The following is a 27,908-nucleotide window of genomic DNA, read 5'->3' on the forward strand; positions in this document are numbered from 1 at the left end:
AAAATGCTTTCATAACTGTTCTTTTTTTAGTTTTATTGAATTACGTATATGATTTATTTACGTATGCTCTCATATCTTGTTTATGTTATATGCTATTGTGAATAGTGTTTCAACATAGACCAGTTAAGTAATTTATAAATATGTAACAATTCCAAAATGGTTCTCTATATAACAAAAATTTTAATTAATGAATTGCAGCAATGTAGTTACTTCTATTTTATTTATAACAATCACCTTGGGCATTTTAAATTTACAACAACAAAATATTAATAGCTAAGTATTGCATGCTTGAAACATGATGCAAATCAAGTGCTAAAGAAAGCATACATCCAAATAGTTAGTATTTTTTGAGAAGGTTGTAACAGGTTTGCTCCTTTCACTTTCAAAATAACCAATTTTTCATGGAAGATAATGTAATTTTATTAACTCCATTAACTGTATTAAACTGTATAAATATCATTTGAAGTACATTTTATTAATAGGTTATACATTTTTGTCCTTTTCAGTACATGAAAAACTAGCTCTTAACTTGATTAAGAAGTAGAATAATAAAAAATGTTCAAAGTGTTTCATGTATTTTAGTTAGTGTGAACTAAGTTTGAGGTAACAGTTTATGAGTAAAATGTTTAATATCTTGAAGTATTTAAAGTTCTATATGTAGTATGATAAACTCTCTTTGTTTATGATAATTAAACCCATAACTTCCTTGACTGTTATGTCTTCCTGACCATCATAACTGTTTTTCTCTTGTTACTTTGTTACACTGACTAGCTCTATTATAACTTGTTTGATTGGTTGAATAAGTAACCATGTTATAACATGGTGGCCATAATAGTAATTACTATTGTCAAAACAAAAGTATTAAACTGTGATTAGTCCAGTAATCAGACATCAGAATTAACAGCAAGTAATTTTTAAAACACAACTGGTGTACTTTAGACAGGTTGAATGACATATCACATTACTGTGACCAATTTTATTGAGTGAAAGACTGTTGGTAATAGTGGTGGATAAATAACATTTTACAAATGAAGCTAAATTTTTTTGATTTTGTTTTTATAAAATAATCACCAAAGTTTGAAGGTAATTATAAACGTTAACAGTATCGACCTAGAAGGTGAGCACTGCTTTATACACAGCCACAGTCTCGGATAATTTTTAATGAGGCTATATACCTTATACAGACTTCAAAGTACTTTTTTGTTTCTTTGGAAAATAACTAATGTGTTAAAGTATATTCTTATATGTAGAAGATTCCATTAACCCTTAAATGGTGGGGATGTAGATTGCAGCATCAGTTGATAATAGTTGCCATTTAAAGGCTAAGTATTGAAACCCAAAGTTTCAATATTGTTATAAAGGGAATAGAAATCAGTTGGGGTTCATATATTGAAAACTAGTTCAGTATTAAGTACAGAGAAAATAATGAATTGTTACATTAGGTCTCTCTGCTATCAGCAGTTTACATTTTGTCAGAGAACATTACAACCCTTACTTAACCTGTACATAATTTTCTACAAAATGTATGTGTATGTAACTAAAGGCCTCTCTCTTGGCAGTTATGGTTTTAAGACAAACATAGTTATGCAAAAACAAATTCTTTAAAGAAAACTATAAACATAGATAGTGATTTAAAAAAAACAAACTGCTGTACTTGTAGGAAGTTTCTAAAGGATTGTGGGAGCTGAAAGTGATTATAACATACCTAGCATAAGGATTAAGTTTTTAATGTGGGATGAAATCATCAAACAGCTAAGTGAATTTTCTCTAGTTTTTAGTTTTAATATGGTGAATTATAAAGAAAAAAGTGAGGAAAAGATAGTGTGACATTTAATATAAAATGTTTGCTCTAACATTTTATTTGATTCCAACTTTAATAATGATTGTTGTAATGTACAAGATTCTGATAACGATTGTCACAATGTGCTAGATTTTTGTTTCTGAGTGGAGGCTTTATTTAATTATTTTTGTATTTAATTGATGTAGTGTGTTTAATTTGAATATTCTGATGAACTCTTATAAATACCAAGGTTAATATGTTCTGTTATTTTGTTGATTTATTTGTAAGAGCTTGTGTTGTTTTTCATTCCCATTATTTTTAAGGTTAATGATTTTCCTGTTTAGGCTGTCCAAGTTGAAAGGTGTGTAATGACTATTTAAATTTTCTTTGGCAATTCTTTGTTTAAACCACTACATTTATGTTTTATTATTATTATTAGGTTTCAAAAGTAATTTAACTGTAACAACATTTAATAAGTTTTTTATTTAATCATATAAGGTATTACTTTGAAAGTTTTCTGTTAACAGTTTCTCTTATTTTTGCATATAATTAAGCATGTTTTTTAAATTTAGTTTTCACTAGTTTGGATACTTTCTGTCCTTTGCTATCTTTGATTAGTCTTAATACTTTAAATTGAGATATAAGGAGTATTTGCACTCATTAGTTTTTATGGATTGAGTTTAAATTGATTTACGGTGTTTACAGTTTTAATTGCTTTTTAATAGTTACTGATTTAGTTATATATGGGATTAATACATGTATGGTAATCTAGTAGTTGTTTGGTCGACATTTCTTAGTGAGTGCCTTTTTTATTCCATTGTGAATTTTTTTTTATTGATTGTAATAAAATGTTCATCAAATTATGATGATTTCAAGTAAACACATTTTTTTACAGCTTTGCTCACTTTGTGACATCTTGTATGTTTTTACATGTGATTACAAGATTTGGTTACTTGTTATAGCTGTACTTACTAATTTCACACATTCTTGTATTTCGTGTTAAGGATAGTAAGTGGCCATCTAGGTTATTTTAGTTTTGTACCACTACTCTAATTCAAAGTACAGGAAGAAACCTGTATATAAAACCCCTATCTTGAAAATACTTTCAGTCACATTAACAGATTCAGCACCTATCCCACCTGAAGGCAAATTATCCCTCATATTAGAATAGTAACACTGCTATATTTGGAATCATGTATGCATTTTCCTTGTTTTGAACTTAACTAGTCTTACTGCCTACAAATTTCATTTGGATTATGGATTCAAGATGTCTTACAATCTTAAAAATATCGTTACCATCCCCTTCCTCAACCCTTCAAGTCTATTTTTCATGTAAATATATCAAGGGATTACTATTTGCCCTCATATGACCCTTCCCCAACACACCAAATTAAAATCAGCCTTGTAGCCTTTTTTGGAAACTTCTCCAACGACTCAACATCCTGTCTGAAATAGGGTGACCTAAAATCAAACAAATAAGGTCTAACCAGCATTTTGTGTAGTGATCTGATGACCTTCTTTCTATACAACCTAAAAATCCCATTTGCTTATTACTAGCTAACGTATGTTGTATAGATTCTGTTTAAAGTTTTATAGATGTTTTTACCAGTTAACTTCATCAAGAGATTACTTAGCAGAACTATAAGTGTAATTAATTTGGTGATAACCCTGACTTTACTTTTGATAAGATAAAGGTATCTAATAGCTATTAACCCAGCTCATTAAATACTATAGTTTTATTTCTTTGTAATACTGCACCATGATGATTTTAGTGGAATACACTGTCTTGTTATAGGTGTATTTTCAGAACTCATTGTGATCATGAAGCAGGATTATTTGTGTCCATTCCACATTGTCGTCTTTATAATTTTCCATCATTCTGGCTATGAAGTGTTTTGGTTTGATCTATGATTAAATTTGTTTTTCTGTAATGTTTTCAGTTATGGATTTGTAAATGTATTATTTGGTTGACAACTTTATATTATTAGTTTTAGTGATTATTACAAAGTGGTTGAAAGCTTACCTTATACTACCTCTTTTTTTTATTTATTATAACTCAACCAGAAATTTTGTCACTTTGCATAATGCATGGAATAATAGTGATTATCAATGCATGTTTATTATAATCATATTTTGATGTAGGAGATTTTGTTATAGTAACTTAGTTTGGATTGCCTGTATAAAATGTTTCATCTAAGAAATATTTTATTTGGCTTTGTAAAAATAATACAGTATTAATAAGGTGGCTGGTGTCTTTTATATTGTCAACATGTAATATTTAAACTTGTGCTGGCATTTTGTACTTCACCTTGGTGTGGATTCTTATATGTGGTGAGGGACCTCCCAGGGAAGGTTCTGTTATTTCAATTTACCTCCTCTGGGATCTAGACATCACATCCACTCATGTGTTTGCTGTGTGTGACGACCTGTGTAGGAGGATCCCAGTGATTGAGGGGTCCAGCCCTAACACACCACTTTGGCCTTGAATACCTGTGGACAGCCAGGATGTTCTCAACAGGTGTTGTGGACATTGTGTCTGATGTTGGTGTTTGGTATAGTGCACACGAAACCCTGGCGTTGCTGCAATATCCATGTTTGACATTGTAGTGCTCCATGGTGGGTGGGCTCAGTGGACACCAAAATTACCTTCTTTTTTTTTTATTATGGATACTTCAAATGAAAACTTAAATAAAATAGTGAAAGAACAGTCTATAGGTAAACGACCACATCTTGAAGATTCTGAGCAGCAATCTTCAACATCTGTAACACCTGTTGTACCTCATTTTCTTATCCAACATTCTCTTTTAGACAAACCTTTAGGGCAAATGTCTCCCTTTTTCATTCAGAAGGGATTAGAGGGATTTGCTGGTTTTTCAAAATCAGTAAAGAAGCTTCGATCTGGTGACGTATTGATGGAAACATCCACATCTCAACAAAGTGAACTCCTCTTGCATTCAAAGGCAATTGGGGATATACTTATTGAGGTTACACCTCATGCTACTTTGAATTCAAGAGGGATTTGAAGAACATCCCCGAGTTGGAGATTCTCGCTGGTTTCTCCACCCAAGGAGTTTCTGTAGTGAGGCATATCTCCACTCGCAAAGATGGAATTATGGTGCCGACCAGTGTTCTCATTCTCACAGTTATGTCACCACATCCACCTGCCACCATCAAGGCAGGCTATCTTAATTGCAGAGTACTGCCATACGTTCCAAACCCTCTCTGTTTCCAGTGTCAGAGGTGTGGTTACTCAAAGACATCATGTTGTGGTTCCCTGACGTGTGCTCATTTTGGTGACGAGGATCATGATGCCTATGAGTGTGAAATGGACCCTCATTGCATCAGTTGCAATGGCTCTTACCCATCCTACTTTCATTCTTGCTCTAAATGGTTGGAAGGAAAAGAGGTACAGAGTTTGAAAATGATTCATAACATTAATTATCCTGAGGCTCAAAAGTTGCTGTTCACCACTTCATTTTGGGCGTATGCTGCTGCACTTGTTCCACTACTACAGTGGGAGTGCAGACAGATCTCTGTACCTCCAAAAGAATCATTCTCAAAACAAATGAAAAGCCTTTTGATCTCCATGGTTAAAAAAGTTGATGAATCAACTTCAACACCCATCTCTGTCCCTTACATACATTCCAACAAATTCCAAGATCCACTTTCTTTGGTTCCAGGTACAGGCATTTCCTCAGATACAAATTCTTCTCATACCCCAAGGTGCAAAATGGTCATTCATTCATGTCCTCAGTTGCTGGAACCCTCTTCCAACAGCAAAGACCTGCCCAGTTGATCCAGGGCAGGATCCATGGAGGTTGATAGATCTTCCTTAAATAAAGACAGTAAAGAAAAAAAGACGTGGTCATAAACAGAAGAGTTCTCCACCCAATTTGCCTACACATAAATAAAAATGGTCACCTTGATACAATGGAACTGTTAAGGTTTACATTCTAATCTGGATGACATCAAAACACTGATTGCTTCCTACCATCCTGTATGTCTTTCCTTACAGGAAACATTTCTGAAACCTGCCAATACAGTCACCTTTCGGCAGTTTTCTTTGTACAGAAATGACAGGCTGTGTGATGCATGAGTGCATGGAGGGGTGGCACTGCTGGTTGATCAGCATGTGCTCACCCTGTCTTTGCCACTCGACAAACCCTTGTAGGCCGTGGCCATCCATGTTTCCTTGGGTCCTACCATCACTGTTTGTTCTTTCTACCTGTTACCTGGAGAGACATGAATAATCAGACCTTGATGTTTTCATTGAACAGTTGCTATCTCCCTTTTTAATCCTGGGGGACATTAATGGACATTATCCCCTCTGGGGAAGTGCTGATATTGATAGGGGTGTTGCTCTGTAGAGCATATGCTCTCTGATCACAACCTGTCTTTTTTTCAATACTGGTTCATTTACTTATTTACATGCACCTAGTCAGTCCTTTACTGCTATTGATCTCTCAGTTTGTTCCCCTTCATTACTTTCCCATTTTTCATGGAGGGTTGATAATAATTCATGACGCAGTGATCACTTTCCTGTAATTTCGAGAAAGACTGGCCATGGTCGATGCCACCTGACTCGCGTTCCCTGGTGGAAGCTGGATCACACAAACTGGCCCTCTTTCACTGCTCTCATAGAACTTGATTCTGCCAGCGTCTGTAAGCCATCAGTAGACGACTGTGTGGCAGCAGTAACTGACTGTATTATACAAGCAGCTGCTTAATGTATTCCTAAAACCTTTACATGTTTTCCACAGCATCCTTTTCTGTGGTGGAATCCTGCCTGCCACATGCAACAGAAAGCTCAAAAATGGGCTTGGGATACTTTCTGTAGATATCTCACACTCTCAAACCACATTGCTTTCCAGCAGGCCTGTGCACGTGCTCAGTGGGTAAGATGTCAAAGCCAGAAGGAATCTTGGATAAAGTTCACAACCAGCATATCTTATACCACCAGTTCCAAAGTCAACTTTGGATTTAAACCACACATGAATTATTATTTTAGTTATAAGGATTAACTATAAAATAAAAAGGTTTTTAATCAAATATAAACAAGTTATGGGAATGTAATTAGTAAATTATGAAAATTAATATTGAAGGTTTTATATATATAATATAGAAATTAAAACCTCAGTCACTCCTTATCATTGAAGTATTTATTAATTTTCCTTTAGAATCTCTTGAATTGACTTCATCCACTAAATGAATGTTATCATTCTGTTATAAAAAAACAAAAAATCTTAAGTGAAGATTTTTTCTACTCTACCAAAACTTGTATCTCAGAATGGCTGGTATTGGTATTAAAACTTTTATTGATAAGGAGAGGATAATGATTCGACCTTCATGGGCCATATTCAGATTAATCATAACCTTTACCTGTGTAAGCAGTAATTTCTTCAAAGAATGTCAACAAATGATTAAGCCAGGATTTTCCTTTAGAAGAAAAACATTTAAGTTGTTACAATACTAAAATCAGGGATTCAATTCCCATTGGATCTGAAAGATTCTTAACTTTCCATCATGCTGAGGATAAAATCCAAAAAGTCAGAGATTTGTTACTTTTATTGTATACATGGTAAGTTGTTCATAATATAGAACAATTGGCTTGAACAAAAGGAGATCAGTCAACTTCTGTGAATGACCCACCATTGTTAAACTTGCTTCCAGTGAGTTTACAGTCAGATTCCTTTTCCTTCAGATAAGAAATTTCTAAAATTGATGATACTGATAAGTATGTATTTGTTTCAACATTGAATCTTTATTCATAAACATTCCACTTGAGGAAACAATATAAATAATCTTAAAAAATACTTTTTCCCTACAAGAATGAAACATAAACAAGATTTAATCACCAACAGTTCAATGAATTATTTAAACTTGTCCTAAAAATGTAGATCATTTGAAAATTGGTAACTTTAAGGAACAATTCTTTCATTTTAAACTCAGCTGTTAAGCCCATAGTTGTGACTACTGTTTTCATTTAGTAGTCTTCTCTATCTATAAATTTAGGGCATAAACAATTTAAATTAATGTTGTATGACATCTATGGGTTGTATGTGAAAATCTTCAAAACTTTATCTTAGAGACCATTTATTGTGGCTTTCAGAAGTAGCAAAGTTTTGCCTGCCTATTGAATTGTACGTTGCATGCAGCTAACAAGGTATACAACATATTTATCATGTTGAATTGTACTCTGCATGCAGCTAGCAAGGTATACGACACACTTACCATGTTGAACTGTACATTCTCTGTATCTAACCAATTATGCAAAATGTTTAGTGCTGTAGTGCAATTCCTGAAGACTTATTAATTATCATATTATTTGCATTTTTTACATTATTATAAAGTAGCTTTTCAACATGCAGTGATGTGTTAACATTTGACATCTTTTTACACTCTTGTAGAGTAGCTTTTTGACTTGCACTTCTCTAAAACAAAGAATGTTAACCCTTTGCTTTCATCATAAGCCAACCATCAGAGTGGTCTGAACTTCTTACACAGTTATATACCAACATTCCACTGTGTTTCAATGTAAACTTTATTATTTTCTTTCAGAAATTAAAGAAGCATTCAGGTGGTTAGATTTTTTGGGGGGAGAATGAGAAGGGGGCAGTTAGTAATTTTGTGGTAGTTATTAAGTTCTGTGATCTAGAGTAGTAACTTATACATCTCTGTTTTTGCTTGCACGTTTAAAATGAGTTGAATGAAAGAAAATGTTTCTGTGTATCCACTCATAGCTTTCTCAACATCATGATTTCTGACTGTATACACTTGATAAGGTTTGCTTGCTAGGTTTGTTTTTAATTGGGTCTTGAGGACTAGACTGGTGGCTGACTTTACAAAGTTGCTGATAAACTGTAATTCTGTCTGATGCTTTAATTATTTAACCATGGCAACTGTACAGTTTCCAAGGTGTCTGATGGTCAAAGGCTGTAATCTATACTTATATAAATACATTTGTATTTTCCTAATTTGATGAGATGTGAGGGACTTTTATTAAAAAAGAAGCAGGTACAATAGTTTTTCACGTAGATTATATTCTTTTGGAAAGCAGTTTGTGATCACTTGGAGTCCTTTATCAACTGTTCAGTTATTGTTTAAGTGTTCTTTTTCATTTAGAAGATTGTTTCTTCTATTTATGCCTCAGAAAAACAGAGGTTTCATAAATGACACCTGTGTTCTTCAGACTATATGAAGATTACTAAGTCAAGAAACTTATGGATTGAATTGGATTTCAGCCTATCTGAAGATAACTACATAAATAAACTTGGATTGAATTGGATTTCAGCCTATCTGAAGATAACTACATAAATAAACTTGGATTGAATTGGATTTCAGCCTATCTGAAGATAACTACATAAATAAACTTGGATTGAATTGGATTTCAGCCTATCTGAAGATAACTACATAAATAAACTTGGATTGAATTGGATTTTAGGCTATCTGAAGGTTACTTCATAGAAGCTAAGAAATCTTTGAATTGAAAAAAAGTTGAATTTCTCAATTTTAGAAATTTTTGTTCAGAAATAAAATACATTTATTGTAGTGTCATTTGTGTTCTGTTTTGTTTTTTTACATCTGGGTGCTCATGTTAGTTTCTCCAATTAACCAGTTATGAAGGAGCTCTAGAATGGTTTGATATATGTAAATCCTTGATAGAGATATTTGTGTAATAATGTAAATTGTCATGCTGTAGCTTAGTTGATAAAGTTAAAAACTACATTTTATTAATGACTCGTGAGTTATTCAGCTTTAAGTTGAACTTGTTTCTTTCTGTGAGAAAGCAAAAACTTAAGTGAAGTACAATGTAACTTAACTATTATCACAGTTTTCTGTGACATTTAAAAATGGGTTCCACAAGACCGACTTAGGATTGGAATGGGACAACCTGTACCTTGCTTTCAACTCTAAACTGACCTGCATGAGTGATGGCTGACATTTTGGTCCCTAAAGTCTGAAATACCTGTAAAAGATGCATATTTATAGTTAGAACTTCTGGGAGTCTTCTCTTCAGAGGGCAGTAGTTAGACAGATCTTTTTAAAACATTCTGAAGACTTGCAAGTTCAAAATTAGATAATCTTCATGGAATAAAACCTCCAGAGTGGCTGTTTTTATTTCAATTACAATATTTGACCTTGCATGGCTCAATGCTTGTTGTATTTTGGGTTTTAGGGACTTACTTATTTGGAAACTCACTCAGTTGGTACTCATTTTCTCCTTTTGAGAATGTGAAGGCAAAAAAACTACAAAAGGAACAACACTGACACTGAGCTCGAGCAATTGGTTAATACTACTGTGTTTTCTATACACATCTGATGAAAGCAGTAAAACCCAAATTCATAATTGCACACAAAAAATGATCACTATGAGGTTTACAGTCTTCAATGGTGGTGCTAGCTCTTACACATCCAACTACTTAGAATACAGGAGTGTTTTGTAAAGATGAGGTCTTTTAGCTAATGGGAGTGCTGATTTTGAAATTTAAGGTCAAGCTTGGCTTCACTGATGGTCTGTAATATGTATGATGTTTCTGGATCCTTCATTAGAAAAGTTCTTTGTGGCTGAACCGATGTTGGTCAACTGTCGAGCATGTGCAGTCTGTTCGTCTCTTGGTTTTCAAGATTTCTGAGATGTGCTAGCAGATTCTCTTGCATCTAGAGGCCCATATTTGCACTTTAAATTTCCCTTGTACTTACAGACAACAACAACTTGAGAATTGAAGAGAGGATCAGATAACAGGAAAGAACTATGGTAAGCGTGACATAACTGATATTAAAAATGAAGGTAGATCTCAGTAATGAAATAGACTGGACATAACAGATAACATGGTGTACGTTTTTGATACAAGGATGGAAGGAGCAGTTGTTTACTGTAGTAATTTGAAAAGTTGAGTCTTGCTCTTACTAGAAAATTTTGATTGCCTATCATTTAGGTTAGATCATGATAAAGCAACTTGAATTCATGCTGTTCTGTATTTTATTTCAGTTTATATTGTGGTAATTGAGTTATGTTTTTGTTTAGCACTGTGGTTGTATGATATTATAGACTTCTTGTGTTGTCCAGTTTTTTACTCTTTAGGTCTTTAACTGCCAAGGTATTTTCTTTAAGTGGAGCTTGAGAACATTAGGAGTGGTTGTTACTATGCCATGAAGCATTTAGATATTTACTATTGTCTCTCACCGATTAGTAATAATTTTGATGAAATTAATTATTAAAATAATTAGCCATTGGAGGTGTTTTGAAGATAAATCAGTCCTCCTCCATCATGCTTGAGGATTAAAAAACAATATGAACTTGATATAAGGAAGAAAAATGGTTGAAATGAATAAGCAAATAATAAAATGGGTCTGAGTATGGGATAGGTGCACTATTCGTATATATGTAAAAATAGCTCATTTGGGTTGAGAAAATATTTTACGTAGAGGAGCGAACAACGTTTCGAACCTGACGATGACCGAAGAAGGTCAAAACGTTGTTTGCTCCTCTACGTAAAATATTTTCTCGCCCCAAACAAGCCGTTTTTACATACATATTTTTCTCTACAAGTGGGTTTTCTTGACATCACTGATTAGTTGCACTATTCAGTTCAGTAAATGGTTGATTTAGGAGTTATGGTTCTTCAGGGTAACAGAGATCTAGAAGTCGTACTCCAGTAATGTGATGTGTAGGGAAATGGGAGTTCCTTGAAAAACCCACTTTTGCTGGCAAGGCACAAATCCATTATCAGTTCCTGATTAATGAGAAGAAATAAGGTGATGGTAGGCATAATAAAAATGAAGGTGGGGCTATGGAATAATCAGTGATTTAAGGAATTTTTAAGTCTGTAGATATTGGCAAGGAATTTGTATTCATAAGAGTTTTATTTGGTGAGGGATCTTGTGGACAGGTGGACAGATAATTAGGAATGGTTCACTGGATATGTTGATGAATAATGCATTAGGTTAGTTTGACGAGGAGGGGACAGAAGGTAGATCTTACTTAAGGGGAGAGAATTATATTTGCTATCATGACATTAAATAGGTTGTAAAGTGTGTGATCATAGATTGAAATAGAAGTGTCTTAAGTTTGTCCTGATTGTTGTTAGGAATGTACTTGAATCTGGAGAGGTTTGTCCTGATTCCTGTTAGGAATGTACTTGAATCTGGAGAGGTTTGTCCTGATTGCTGTTAGGAATGTACTTGGATCTGGAGAGGTTTGTCCTGATTCATGTTAGGAATGTACTTGGATCTGGAGAGGTTTGTCCTGATTGCTGTTAGGAATGTACTTGGATCTGGAGAACATGTTTTGAGTGATGAAACTGGCTATAAAGGTTTTGGATGTAGCTTTTTTCAGATTGTTAACAAAATATGTTAGTTATAGGGATTCTTCTCTTTCCGTAATGTAATTGGTTCATTGCATTTTAGCAGTAATCTAGGTTGATAACTTCATGAGTGGGTGGCAAAGTGCATGACACAAATTTCTACAGAGGTACATTCATAATTTAATTAAACTACTTTAATATCAGTGTATGAAAATAAATTTTGGATCAAAACGTTGTTAATAAATTGTCTGGATATTATGTACAAGACCTAATTTTTTAATTCAAAAAGAAATATTAAAAACATTGCTCGATGTTCACTTCTGTACATCGTATGACACATCCTTGCTATAAGATATTCATTTTATGTTTTATTATTTTTACCATACAATGTCAGTAGTGCCTAATTAACCAAAAACTCAAACATCACATACTGAAAAGCTAGAACCTTCCACCATCTTGGTTAGTCTAAGTTATTGGTGTATTTAACAAACTAAAGTAAGAACCTTCCACCATCTTGGTTAGTCTAAGTTATTGGTGTATTTAACAAACTAAAGTAAGAACCTTCCACCATCTTGGTTAGTCTAAGTTATTGGTGTATTTAACAAACTAAAGTAAGAACCTTCCACCATCTTGTTAGTCTAAGTTATTGGTGTATTTAACAAACTAAAGTAAGAACCTTCCACCATCTTGGTTAGTCTAAGTTATTGGTGTATTTAACAAACTAAAGTAAGAACCTTCCACCATCTTGGTTAGTCTAAGTTATTGGTGTATTTAACAAACTAAAGTAAGAACCTTCCACCATCTTGGTTAGTCTAAGTTATTGGTGTATTTAACAAACTAAAGTAAGAACCTTCCACCATCTTGGTTAGTCTAAGTTATTGGTGAATTTAACAAACTAAAGTAAGAACCTTCCACCATCTTGGTTAGTCTAAGTTATTGGTGTATTTAACAAACTAAAGTAAGAACCTTCCACCATCTTGGTTAGTCTAAGTTATTGGTGTATTTAACAAACTAAAGTAAGAACCTTCCACCATCTTGGTTAGTCCAAGTTATTGGTGTATTTAACAAACTAAAGTAAGAACCTTCCACCATCTTGGTTAGTCTAAGTTATTGGTGTATTTAACAAACTAAAGTAAGAACCTTCCACCATCTTGGTTAGTCCAAGTTATTGGTGTATTTAACAAACTAAAGTAAGAACCTTCCACCATCTTGGTTAGTCCAAGTTATTGGTGTATTTAACAAACTAAAGTAAGAACCTTTCACCATCTTGGTTAGTCTAAGTTATTGGTGTATTTAACAAACTAAAGTAAGAACCTTCCACCATCTTGGTTAGTCTAAGTTATTGGTGTATTTAACAAACTAAAGTAAGAACCTTCCACCATCTTGGTTAGTCTAAGTTATTGGTGTATTTAACAAACTAAAGTAAGAACCTTCCACCATCTTGGTTAGTCTAAGTTATTGGTGTATTTAACAAACTAAAGTAAGAACCTTCCACCATCTTGGTTAGTCTAAGTTATTGGTGTATTTAACACACTTATCGTAAAAGGTCTTTTCATTTCTTCATCGTTTTGAAGCCACTTGTGTGCTCACACTTACCTGTTTTAGTTACATGTTTATAACCAAATGAAAGAGCAAATTCTGATCCATATAAATCTGATTTTTGCCTGTCATCTTTACACAAAGTAATTTAACTTTGCTTCAATTTGAGAGGATCATTAAGGCTTAGAACGAGGTTTATCAACCATGTCTTCCCAAATATAAGTGAATTTCAGAACGTTCTAAACACCAAAAATCAGTGATTTTATGTATATTTTTATTAATAAAAATAACTGAAATGTAAGAATTTTTGAGTAAATAGTAATAATAATTATATGTATACATCTGTGTGTGACATATAACTGAAATGTTATTGTATTTGATAGAATACTGGTATGCTAGTTACACATTTATGCACTGCAGTTCAGTTTTTCTAAATTTTACTCTAAAGGTCATCCATCATGTATGTGTTTAGCATCCATCAACCAGAGTTGCCAGGCTCTATTACAGTATTTTTTGATAGGGTAACTGTAAACTATAAGCTAGTATACATGGGTTATTTTGTTTTAGAGTTTTTATGTCAAAAGAGGACAGATAAAAGTCCCTGAAATAAGTCAAGTTTCCCTTATTCGTTTTGTAATGTAAATATTGGTTTGCATCATCAACAGTTGGCTGATGTGATTTCCATGGTAACTGAAAACTGTTCTGGTGTACATGGGCTGTGTTTTGTAGGATTTTTTCCCAACAAGAGGCAGGTGATACTTTGAAATAGAGCAACACATTTCCATATTTTAAAAGTCATTTGGGCTCTGAATTTAAAAACATGGGTACTTAGTCAGTTAAGCAAGTCATTTAATACTTTTTACAGTAAGTATTCAAATGTACCATTCATTCAGAACTGCAGAAAGGTAATAACAAAAATTATAACACCAGTTCTTAGTGACATCTCAGTAGTAATGTTCCAGCTGTTAAAAGTTCCATATTTAAAAGGTTTGACATCAATGCAATATATTATATATATGGAAAAATCAAACCATATTGAAATGATATTTGGTAAAGTAAGATTTAAGTTTTTGTTTTGTTTTTAAACCATTTTGACTGATTGACAGTTGGTAAATCTACATTTTTGAGAATCTTCTCGTGATACATTATACATAATAATATAGTTATCATATGACAGATCTCTTGTACAGAAAGTATTCTTATTTCTAGAGGCCAGGATAACTTGGACAGTCTTGTAATGTTTAAATGGCTCCCAAGAGTCTACAAAAGATACTAGTTATGTGTATTGAATCTCATGCCTTGAATGCACAAGTCATTTGTAAGAATAGCATATAACAAAATCATAACTCTTCTTGACCATTTAAACATAAAGGTTTTTTTATGTACAGCAAGTTTCCTATGTGATATAATTAATCTTGTTATTCCAGACATTTTGGAACCTGTTCTGAATGGTATTTCAGTGTGTTAATTGTACTTTGCAATATATTTATATATTCATGTACAATTTATAATTAATAACAGCATCTCTGAATAGGCATACAGTATATTGAAATGTTATCTTTACTTTTATCCCTGTCATATCTTTTGTCATTCTGTGATGTATCTCTTGATGTTCTATAAGCAGTGCACATGTGCAGTTGCACATTAAGAGCAACAGGCTGTTTATAACTTAGTCATTTTGTAACAGTTACATTTGGACAATATATCCATGTCAAAAGCAAAGGCAGGAGTACAGGCACTTAAAAAAGTGCTGGACAGTAAATTAGTGCCCAGAAGAGGTTTTGTACCCCTCTCTACAAAACTTAAGTTAAAGGGATCATTGTCTGACATCTGGAATAAAATATTTTTCCATCTGTTATCATTTTTCAGAGTACATCAATGTGCACATTGTGGTTGGTATGAGGCATGATTTATACGTTGTTAACAGAAAAATTAATTATTAGAGGGCAATCCTATGGTCAACAACCTCTTGTACATGCTGTATCTATGTGCAGGGTTGTAGGACAACCCCCCTTTTCCTGCAACCATACCTTGTTATATTAATATAACTGATGCATAATTGAACATTATTAAAATCAAGTTAAACATGAAACCTGTGTTATTTTATTATACTTGAACAGTTTTTAGGTAACTCATTTTTCCACAACAACAAATGTGTTTTTTCTTATTTTAGTCAGTGATATTAATGTAAGATATGGCTTCATGGGACAATTTTCAGGTTACTCTATGTGCAGACAGTGTAGCATTTATAATTTACCCACACTTACAGAATATGATCCAGAAGATAGCTGCTTTGCACTTAGGCCTTGCATGCATGTGTGTGTGTGTGTAATTTAATTTTTACAACTTATCAATTATTTGTTCTTTGTCAGCATATGTGCCATACTTCTGTACTGTTCATACATACTCGTATGTTAATCTGTGACAGGTGTAAATTAAACATGATTTGTACACTACTGTGAGGAAACTATATACTGAATAAGTTCCTATTCAGTTTGATTTATATGAAAGTTTTTATTTTCCAGTTTGTTTAAAGTGTACTCTACTTTTAGGCAGTAGTGCCACATCAACCCCTAATCACAGCAGTCCCTTCTCTGCTCAGTTTTCTACGTGTTCTTCAACGAAAAGTTCAGTTGACAGTACAGACTCACAAGGTACGTATACATACACTTAGTGTTTGGCATATTCAATTCAGCTCTGACTGATTGTTTTCTTTGGCCAATATAATAAGCTTTACTGCTAAGCCTAATTGGTGTTGTTAACCAAGGCTTTTATATAGTCATTAGCCATTTCTGTGTTTCTGTTTTTGCTTTATGAACATATAAAGTACACCTAAGTTTAAGTTGAGAATTAATATCTCCAAAGTGATTGTGTGATATAGTTACTAGCCATTCATTTTGTTACTTAAACATTTATTAAAGTTGTGTATTTCCTCTCTGTCTCAACTATAACTGAAACCATTCCCTCAGAGTTCATGATGTCAGTATAAAAAACACTCCAGCAAAAACATTCATAAACTTTACCCCTTCCTTTATTAAACTATATGTATAAAACCATACCAGGGGCTTTCTGCACATGTCTGTATCACTGAACTGATAGACTAGAGAGAAAGCAGCTAGCCAATAGTAGGCAGTAGCCTAGTCTTGGGTTATGTTTGAAGGATTAAGTAATAAGTTTGACTGTTACTCTTGTAGTGCATCCACCATCCCAAAACGTGTGTTTTTGCAGTGGTAGGGACCTGAACAGTGAAGTCTTGGATTCACAGTCTAGGTATAATAACCACTAGACCAGAGGTTGGCAATCTCTTTCTGCACAGGGGCCAGAGACCATGTCTGTAAGTGGATGGAGGGCCACATTAAGCTACAAACTTTAATTCTTGTTTAGGACAACCATGGGCCAGGTGGATGTGATATTTCATTTTGGTACTGAGGGCTGGATGATTTCGGCTGGCAGGCCGTGGGTCTCCAACCCCTGCATTAGACCATGTCTGACTCTTCTTTGGCTGAAATATATTTATTACTGATACAGATTTTACATAGTAAATGTTGTCAGATTTATTCCATTTTACAAGACTGCATTATAATTGTATAAGAAACATTTATAGGTACTGATAAATTCCTTAAATTAATCTTTATGGCAATTGAAATCTGTGTTACTGTGGGTCTTGTGTGGCTGTCTAGATGTTCTGACTGTTCAGTGAGGAAAGTCCAAGGGCTGTAAGTTATCTTTGTCTTTATTGTGTTAGCACAGATGGCCCTTGTATCACTTTGCACAGAACTGAAAATGACAGCAGGCTTATATAAGTGGATGAATATTTACAAATCAAAACGCATGTTGACTCTCGTTAATTAACAAATGTTGTTGTTTACTCTATTTTAACACATCCTGTAGTTAATAACAAAATAAAATGTTTAATGTATTCAAAAGACTTGAATGATAATGACATATGTTTTAAAATTAATTAAAGTAGGAACTCATGTTAGTTTTATGATCAAGTTACTAGAAAGCGTTAATTACTAGTTGTAATAATGTATACGACAACTGTGCACAGCACGTGAAGATATTGCAAATGAAGACAAGAATGTTTCAAGCATCGACTCATTGCAAAAAAACAAAACAAAAACCAAAAAACTTTACCATTGTCAGAAATTGAGTAGTATGGTAATGTTCATTTTGGATGGGATCAAGTGAGAGGACTGATTTTGGAAGAAAGATAATACTAAAGAGCAAATTGATGTCTAAATGCAAACCTTTTCCAGTTTATTTTGTGTGACTTTTTAGGCAGGTGCCCTTCATTAGGCAGTAAAGTGTGTTACAATGGAATTAGGCTCGGAAGGAAATGTCTCGCAAGATAAACAAGTAAACATTTTCATTTAGACAAGTCAGTTTCTTCTTCATCTTTTATCCAAATTAATTTTCTCACATGTTGCAGAACAATATTCTACTCAGTTTGATTGTATTACAAATTAACCACTTTGATAGAAATCATGTCAAGACTACAGAAGTGAAATGTATTAAAAATGCAAAATGTGAGCTCTAAACTTTGTAACATTATTTTGTAACATATGTTACATCTGTTTGATAAAGTTTTTCAGCAGAGCTCCATGTGCGTGTGAAATAAGGTAATTTGAGTTGTTTTTAATGTGGTGAAACTTATTAAAACCATATCACTTTTAAGCTGAAGAGAATATTTCGTTCCAATTTCATGCCTACAGATGTAGTTAAATTTGTTTTAGAAAGATTGTTAAACATTTTTTTTTTGCCTCTTCACTCTTACTTTTATCAGTGATGACAACAACTTCTGAAAGTTATGAAGCTAGAAGTTGATCAGTTTAAGAAAAGTTTGTGACTTGCATATTATAGGTGTAGAATTTAGAATAACAAAGACTTGTGTTTTTGTAATCAGTAATAGTCAAGGCTGGCTTTAACCTTGCCATTTCTGGCAGAATTTTTGTAAATAGAAGTTTAAATGGATTAGACTCTTGACCATTTTGGACCTTATTATTTGTGAAAGCAAAATTACTTTTTATAACCATTATTGAAAAACAAGTGTTATTACTTGTAATGTGTAATACAGGGTGTTCGAAAAGTCACTGTGCACTTGTATATTTATTAACAGACAAAACTGCACAGTGACTTTCCGAACACCCTGTAGTTGACTGTTGAGTTATTTGTGAAGTACTTTATTTATCAGCTTAATTATTTTCAGGTGAATGAAAACTTTTGGTAAATATTAATGCAAAAAATCTAATAAAGGATGTTGTGGAATATTTTCTGTTTCTTTGTGTATATTATTTTATTAGTTTGGGTAGAATGTAAACAGGAGCCAAACTAAGCATGAACTGCTAAATAAAAAACACTGTTCTGGAATCAAACATAACATGAGCTGCTAAATAACAAACACTATCGTGGAATCAAACATAACATGAACTGCTAAATAACAAACACTGTTCTGGAATCAAACATAACATAAGCTGCTAAATAACAAACACTGTTCTGGAATCAAACATAACATGAGCTGCTAAATAACAAACACTGTCCTGGAATCAAACATAACATGAGCTGCTAAATAACAAACACTGTCCTGGAATCAAACATAACATGAGCTGCTAAATAACAAACACTGTTCTGGAATCAAACATAACATGAGCTGCTAAATAACAAACACTGTCCTGGAATCAAACATAACATGAGCTGCTAAATAACAAACACTGTCGTGGAATCAAACATAACATGAGCTGCTAAATAACAAACACTGTCGTGGAATCAAACATAACATGAGCTGCTAAATAACAAACACTGTCCTGGAATCAAACATAACATGAACTGCTAAATAACAAACACTGTCGTGGAATCAAACATAACATGAGCTGCTAAATAACAAACACTGTCCTGGAATCAAACATAACATGAGCTGCTAAATAACAAACACTGTCCTGGAATCAAACATAACATGAGCTGCTAAATAACAAACACTGTCCTGGAATCAAACATAACATGAGCTGCTAAATAACAAACACTGTCCTGGAATCAAACATAACATGAGCTGCTAAATAACAAACACTGTCCTGGAATCAAACATAACATGAGCTGCTAAATAACAAACACTGTCCTGGAATCAAACATAACATGAGCTGCTAAATAACAAACACTGTCTTATAAATTTGTGATTATTTGTAGTTTCCTTTACAGTTCAGTGATTTGTTGACCTACCTTATACACCCTTAGAGCAACAGTGTTGTTATATGTATTTACCTCCATTATACTTCCTTAGAGCAAGTGTTTACCTACTTTATAGGAAGGGGTAAAAACAAAGTATTACTAAATCAAAATATATTTTGTACATTGTTTCTCCAGAAATGTAATTTTTCTGTGTATATTTGTAAAAGTACACAGTACTTATATTATAAAAATTTTTAACTTTCATTTTTCTAGTCATTGCTAGGTTGATGACCAATTCTTGTACTGCCTTTCTTAATAATTTCCATGATGTTGCTTGAATAAAAATGAATACAATGTGTTGTTAACATAACTTCAGCTTACATTTATTGTTGATTACAAATCTATTGATTGAATAGGGAAGAGTTGAAAGTTTTTAAAAAATTAATTTACTTTTAAATGTTTGCTTCTTTTAGAATTCTGTTATTTCAAATTTTGGTTCAATCTGGTATTGTTGTTTAAAATTTCAAAAGATAGTATTTTATTAAAGTGGCAGTAATATTTTCATAATGTATACAGCTGGTGAAGAAAGCAGTAGTGAACATTCCCTAGGCTTAACAAATATATTAAGTATAGTGAACATTCCCTAGGCTTAACAAATATATTAAGTAAAGAAGTGTGCACTGGTTCATGGATAATCTATAGTGATGATAAACTTTATATAAAAAGGAAATGTTATATTGATGGCACGTGTTTTGACTAAGATTGATGATGGCATCTGAATAATGAAGGTAGAATAAGATTTTATAATATTCTTACAAAACTGTTTCTTACTTTTGAAATATTAAAATACGTTTCTTCAAGAGGAAATGGAAATAGGGTTATCACGTGTACTAAGTTTGATCCACTGGATTCTAAAGATTAATAATAATGGCATACACAGAACAATGTGATCACGCAAAGAACCCTAAAGATTAATAATAATGGCATACACAGAACAATGTGATCAGGCAAAGAACCCTAAAGATTAATAATAATGGCATACACAGAACAATGTGATCAGGCAAAGAACCCTAAAGATTAATAATAATGGCATACACAGAACAATGTGATCAGGCAAAGAACCCTAAAGATTAATAATAATGGCATACACAGAACAATGTGATCAGGCAAAGAACCCTAAAGATTAATAATAATGGCATACACAGAACAATGTGATCATGCAAACAACCCTAAAGATTAATAATAATGGCATACACAGAACAATGTGATCAGGCAAAAGAACCCTAAAGATTAATAATAATGGCATACACAGAACAATGTGATCAGGCAAAGAACCCTAAAGATTAATAATAATGGCATACACAGAACAATGTGATCAGGCAAAGAACCCTAAAGATTAATAATAATGGCATACACAGAACAATGTGATCAGGCAAAGAACCCTAAAGATTAATAATGATGGCATACACAGAACAATGTGATCACACAAACAACCCTAAAGATTAATAATGATGGCATACACAGAACAACGTGATCAGGCAAAGAACCCTAAAGATTAATAATAATGGCATACACAGAACAATGTGATCAGGCAAAGAACCCTAAAGATTAATAATAATGGCATACACAGAACAATGTGATCACACAAACAACCCTAAAGATTAATAATGATGGCATACACAGAACAATGTGATCAGGCAAAGAACCCTAAAGATTAATAATAATGGCATACACAGAACAATGTGATCAGGCAAAGAACCCTAAAGATTAATAATAATGGCATACACAGAACAATGTGATCAGGCAAAGAACCCTAAAGATTAATAATAATGGCATACACAGAACAATGTGATCACACAAACAACCCTAAAGATTAATAATGATGGCATACACAGAACAACGTGATCAGGCAAAGAACCCTAAAGATTAATAATAATGGCATACACAGAACAATGTGATCAGGCAAAGAACCCTAAAGATTAATAATAATGGCATACACAGAACAATGTGATCAGGCAAAGAACCCTAAAGATTAATAATAATGGCATACACAGAACAATGTGATCACACAAACAACCCTAAAGATTAATAATAATGGCATACACAGAACAATGTGATCACGCAAACAACCCTAAAGATTAATAATAATGGCATACACAGAACAATGTGATCACGCAAACAACCCTAAAGATTAATAATAATGGCATACACAGAACAATGTGATCAGGCAAAGAACCCTAAAGATTAATAATAATGGCATACACAGAACAATGTGATCACACAAACAACCCTAAAGATTAATAATGATGGCATACACAGAACAACGTGATCAGGCAAAGAACCCTAAAGATTAATAATAATGGCATACACAGAACAATGTGATCAGGCAAAGAACCCTAAAGATTAATAATAATGGCATACACAGAACAATGTGATCAGGCAAAGAACCCTAAAGATTAATAATAATGGCATACACAGAACAATGTGATCAGGCAAAGAACCCTAAAGATTAATAATAATGGCATACACAGAACAATGTGATCAGGCAAAGAACCCTAAAGATTAATAATAATGGCATACACAGAACAATGTGATCAGGCAAAGAACCCTAAAGATTAATAATAATGGCATACACAGAACAATGTGATCAGGCAAAGAACCCTAAAGATTAATAATAATGGCATACACAGAACAATGTGATCAGGCAAAGAACCCTAAAGATTAATAATAATGACATACACAGAACAATGTGATCAGGCAAAGAACCCTAAAGATTAATAATAATGACATACACAGAACAATGTGATCACACAAACAACCCTAGAGATTAATAATAATGGCATACACAGAACAATGTGATCACACAAACAACCCTAAAGATTAATAATAATGGCATACACAGAACAATGTGATCACACAAACAACCCTAAAGATTAATAATGATGGCATACACAGAACAACGTGATCAGGCAAAGAACCCTAAAGATTAAGAATAATGGCACACACAGAACAATGTGATCAGGCAAAGAACCCTAAAGATTAATAATAATGGCATACACAGAACAATGTGATCACAGAAACAAATTAATTAATTCATACACTCAAGTGAGACAGATCCAAAGAAAGGAAATAACAAAGTGAACCAATGTATGACTGACTAGATTACAGAATATAATAATTTCTTGCAATACAACCTAAAATATTAAAGATATAAAATTAAAACTGATAGTTTATGCCTTCTTCTCAACAACTAATATAAAAATCCTCCAAAGTAAAATAAAAAGGAATAATTTAATGGGATATTGAGGATGTTACTGTAAAAGTGTTTATATGTTGTCAAAAGATGGCACCAGTTGAGATGTATCTCCAGAAAGTATAGTGTAAGTAAACTGCTCTGGTTTGTGTATATGTGTAATGTTGACTACTAACAATTAAATGTGGTTCTTCACTCTATTCAAAATACATATGGCAACACTTTTGTAACTGACGTGCCCTTTGTTGTGTTGAAGATAATCTAAGAATTATATTTCAAGGTTCAATTTTTTTTCATGGATGCCAGTTTATGCTTAGCTTGTTATAATATTTTTCCAGGAAAAATAAAATCTACTAATGAATATTTTTATTATTAAAAATTTTTGTAAAAAAAGACAGGTTAACTTTGTATTACATAAAGTTTATTTGAATTACTACGCCTGTTACAATTTTCAAATGTTAAATGCACACTTCGTTTTCTACATTATTTTAAAAGTTAAAGCTGGGTCTGATGTGTGTTTATAAAATAATATCGGACCACATGTTTTATTTTTAATTTGGTTGGCGTTGTGTAAATTAAAGTAATAATTACATTTTTGTATGGAACATTCAATACATCTGGTTTCCAGATATGTTTCCAACAGCGAGTTCCCGATTTATTCTCCGGCCTTCCCCTCTTGCAGTACAAACAGAAAAACTAAAGATGATTGGTTCTACTACTAGTGGTGAGTAAATTCTATCTTTATGAACAACACGTTACTGTAAGTGTCACGTTGTAAGTCGGTATATTGGCACATCTTTCTTGGATGTACGTAAGATTAAAAAGATATGTGACAGTCTGAGTTAAGATGTTCTTTAGAAGTATGAAAAGTCTTACCATGGTTGTTTAAATGCTGTCTTAAGATGTGGTTCTTGAAAGTATCTTTAACATTGCAATTCCTTTACTGAATCTATAAATCAGGATTTTGCCTATTCCAGGTTTAGTAGCTCATTTAGATCCATAATATGATACACCTTCTCTTTGTCTACATGCTGGAATATGTAGAGTTGCTTGAAAACCTAAAAATGTACTTGGAATTTTAATATTAAGGCCATGAAACTTTAAGCACACATCACTCTTCTAAAATGTTGAAAGTATGTTTAAGGGACAATTATGCCCCATTTGAGAACAATCTCTACCCGTCATCATACGGTGTATTAAGATACGGTTTATTTAAGTGACCACTCTTCTACACACATGTTGTTAATCTAAGAGTCAGGAAGTTGCAAGGAAACATATTATGTTCTACCTGTTTTTAAAGTTTGTCCTTTTGATCCTTTGTGTGTAAAAAGATTTATGATTAAGGGAGTTCACTCTCTCACTAAAAGTTTGGATCTGCAAAGTGACTGGAAAATGTATAGACGTATCTGATACGGGTGGTCTGTAATAGACGTATCTGCAGCAGGTATTATTTTCAACTTCTAAGCATTTTTTTTTTATCTAAATAATCATACCATTAATGTTAACTATTTAGAATACAACATGTGCACAAACAGTAAGTTATCATCATAACACTATGAATTTGTAATTGTTGTTAATCATACATTACCTGAAGGTTCCTTTTTACTGTGGGCTGAAATGTTGCAGTTTTAATTGGTTAAAAAATAAAAGTTCCACTTTTTAAAACCTGTCATTATTTTAAATGTATACAAAATAACCTTCGCTCATTTATTACCAATATATTGCTGACTAAACTTTCCAAGTATGCATTTTTTGTACAACTGTAACATCAGTTGATAACGTTCTGATGTTCAATAGTTATTACAAATGATTTATATACAACAGTTTTACAAACTTACAAACAATACCAAGTCTTTTGTCTGGTATAGAACTGAATATTTCATCAATGGTTCATGGTTAATGACTTAATTCTGTGTTGAGATACTGGTACACTTTACATGATGGGAAGTTATGTGATGTCCTTGTAGAAAAACTAATGCCTGAAGTTAATTCACTGAAGTTAAATTGTTTATAATGTTCAAAATCTAAAAGTGTTCCTAGTAAAATATATGTAGTTTTCCAATTAATAAGCATTTATCACAATTATAGCTTCTGTGATTTAGTGTACTAACTGTGACAAGTGAACAATATGTCAACTATCTCTTGGTGCAATGATTTATAAGTCTATGGGGTGAGGTTCTCAAGTTCACTTGGCAACAATATTTGAAGATACCCTAGTGCTTTAGTAAAAAAAAAACACGTATATTGTTCGTCCTTGCACTTGAGAATTTTCTACAAATTTAGAGAACAGGCAGGATTTTTGCAATACAGATATAACAATATAAGTTGCATACATTTCTGAATATATATTTAACTAAAACAAACAATGATTTTAAAATAAATGTATATTAGTAAATCCATTACAATAGTCAGATCTATTTGTTATGAACATAAATTGTAAAAGACAAGTACTTTTTTTAGTAATTTTAAAATTGAGAGAAATAAATGTTAGCATTATTGGTTGAATGGACTTGCTGTTTTCAGTATCTCAGGTTTAGAGTTCTTACATAATCATATATAAAAATGCATTATTCATTTTGAACTTTAGGTTTCATTGTCCAGTTTTTATCTAATTCTCAGACCATGTTTGAAGAGTTTAGATGGAAATGCTGGGAAAGTTTCTATTCTTCAACCTTCACTTATAATATTTTAAGTATTTTGAAGTCCTCCAGTGACTCAGTGATAATGCTGAAGACTTGTAACAATAAAAATTGAGTTTTGGTACCAGTGGTGGGCAGAGTATTGATAGCCCATTGTGTAGCTATTTGCTTGACAAACAATCAGACCAAGTATCTTGAATAGGAATAACAAGTAGTGTGTAGTCTTCAGGTTTTGTAGTACATTTGTATTTTTAGATCTTTTCCCACTCTAAACATGTTGTGTATAGTACATACAAATCATGCTTGTTACAGTTACAACGTTACGAAGGAAAAGTTGAAGAATGACATTGATGTTCTGATGAAATGAGTATAGATTTTGAACCATGTTTGTAATATTTCTCAAAGCTTTTTCATTCTGCTATCACTCTTCAATGAATATAAAATGTAAAACTGCAAAACTTGAAATATTTGAAAATGTCAGTATTTATGTACAGATCACATTATTTTCGTTTTGAACAAATAATGAGTCCCTACTCAATTCCAAAGCTATTTTGTTATACTTCTTAAAATAACCAATTTTATGTAGCTTTTTAAAATCATTCTGTCAAGTGCTTAAGAGAAATAAATGTTTTTCTTTCGTATGGTATACAATCTTAAGTAGTTATAAGGTGCTTTGATCATGTACCTGCATGCTTAATTAACATAAACAAATTTTAAGTATCATATTTTTTTTGCTTTGTCCTGCTGTTTTGTATGAAACATCTCCAGAGATATTTTTTTGTTTTATCAAGAAATTACTTTGTCTTATGAAAACAAATCACTAATGTTATAGTATCTCCTAGGATTCTTCAACAAAAAAACAGCAACCCTCATATATGTGATGTTTGAATGTTGTGGAGCAGCACGTAAAATGTTAACACTTTGAGCATTTTTTAACTTTTTACAGAAATCTCTTGTTGATTTTATTGGTTGTTTTTTTCATATAAGTAAGGAGTTTTTACTCCTTTTTTCAAGGATGAGACCATGCGATAATATTCTACACTTTTTAATGAGTAATAAAAGACTTTTCTGTTACTTCCAGAATCCCAAAGTTTAATCTGTACAAGCCATAAACACGAAGATAAAGAAAATAAATGTATTTCAGACAACACAGAACAGCTTGGAGAAAGTGATAATAGTAATGGGGCAAAGAAACAAGTGTTGTCTTCTGACACTCTTAGGCCCAGTGATGACAATGCTTTCAAATCACTGTTTAAATCTGAATGTAGTAAATCATCAGCACCGTTGGAGCTAATGTAAGTTTTCTCAGATGAAATACTGATATCACTTTTTAATGTGTGCTCTCTAAATCATTTAACCAACTATGTGACTAGTTGTAGATCTTGTACCTTTCTCTGCCATTAGTTTTTAATAAAGTGGAAAGAGTAAATAATATAATATAGAGATAATGAGGTGTGTATCAGTGCTTCCACATTTAGGTTATTGTTTAGTTCCTCACTGAGATGTCTGATTCTGTCTACACTTACATTATCATTTATTTCCTCACTGAAATGTCTGATTCTGTCTACACTTACATTATCATTTATTTCCACACTGAAATGTCTGATTCTGTCTACACTTACATTATCATTTGTTTCCTCACTGAAATGTCTGATTCTGTCTACACTTACATTATCATTTATTTCCTCACTGAAATGTCTGATTCTGTCTACACTTACATTATCATTTATTTCCACACTGAAATGTCTGATTCTGTCTACACTTACATTATCATTTATTTCCACACTGAAATGTCTGATTCTGTCTACACTTACATTATCATTTATTTCCTCACTGAAATGTCTGATTCTGTCTACACTTACATTATCATTTGTTTCCACACTGAAATGTCTGATTCTGTCTACACTTACATTATCATTTATTTCCTCACTGAAATGTCTGATTCTGTCTACACTTACATTATCATTTATTTCCTCACTGAAATGTCTGATTCTGTCTACACTTACATTATCATTTATTTCCTCACTGAAATGTCTGATTCTGTCTACACTTACATTATCATTTATTTCCACACTGAAATGTCTGATTCTGTCTACACTTACATTATCATTTGTTTCCACACTGAAATGTCTGATTCTGTCTACACTTACATTATCATTTATTTCCACACTGAAATGTCTGATTCTGTCTACACTTACATTATCATTTGTTTCCACACTGAAATGTCTGAT

General features: G+C 32.7%; 2 protein-coding genes across 6 annotated transcripts in view; one reads left to right on the forward strand and one right to left on the reverse strand.

The window, feature by feature from the left end:
- LOC143230408 (FGGY carbohydrate kinase domain-containing protein-like) overlaps positions 1-27,908 on the reverse strand; it is a 297,176-nt gene that overhangs the window by 164,914 nt on the left and 104,354 nt on the right. The window lies entirely within an intron of this gene.
- Positions 1-27,908, forward strand: part of LOC143230371 (ran-binding protein 3-like) — a 67,516-nt gene that overhangs the window by 2,402 nt on the left and 37,206 nt on the right. For 2 of the 5 annotated variants that reach the window (XR_013016419.1, XM_076463847.1), the window contains exons 2-4: positions 16,149-16,277; positions 23,667-23,762; positions 26,759-26,972. Coding sequence is in view for 4 of the 5 variants with exons in the window: in XM_076463847.1 (XP_076319962.1) it covers positions 16,149-16,277; positions 23,667-23,762; positions 26,759-26,972 (439 nt within the window). In the remaining variant the exon portion in view is untranslated. Of the gene's footprint in view, positions 1-14,288; positions 14,376-16,148; positions 16,278-23,666; positions 23,763-26,758; positions 26,973-27,908 lie in introns of all 5 variants that reach the window. The other 3 variants (XM_076463878.1, XM_076463861.1, XM_076463870.1) reach the window with 3 other exon arrangements.

Source organism: Tachypleus tridentatus, chromosome 1, assembly GCF_004210375.1.
Source record: "Tachypleus tridentatus isolate NWPU-2018 chromosome 1, ASM421037v1, whole genome shotgun sequence".
In the NCBI taxonomy this organism is placed as follows: Eukaryota; Metazoa; Arthropoda; class Merostomata; order Xiphosura; family Limulidae; genus Tachypleus; species Tachypleus tridentatus.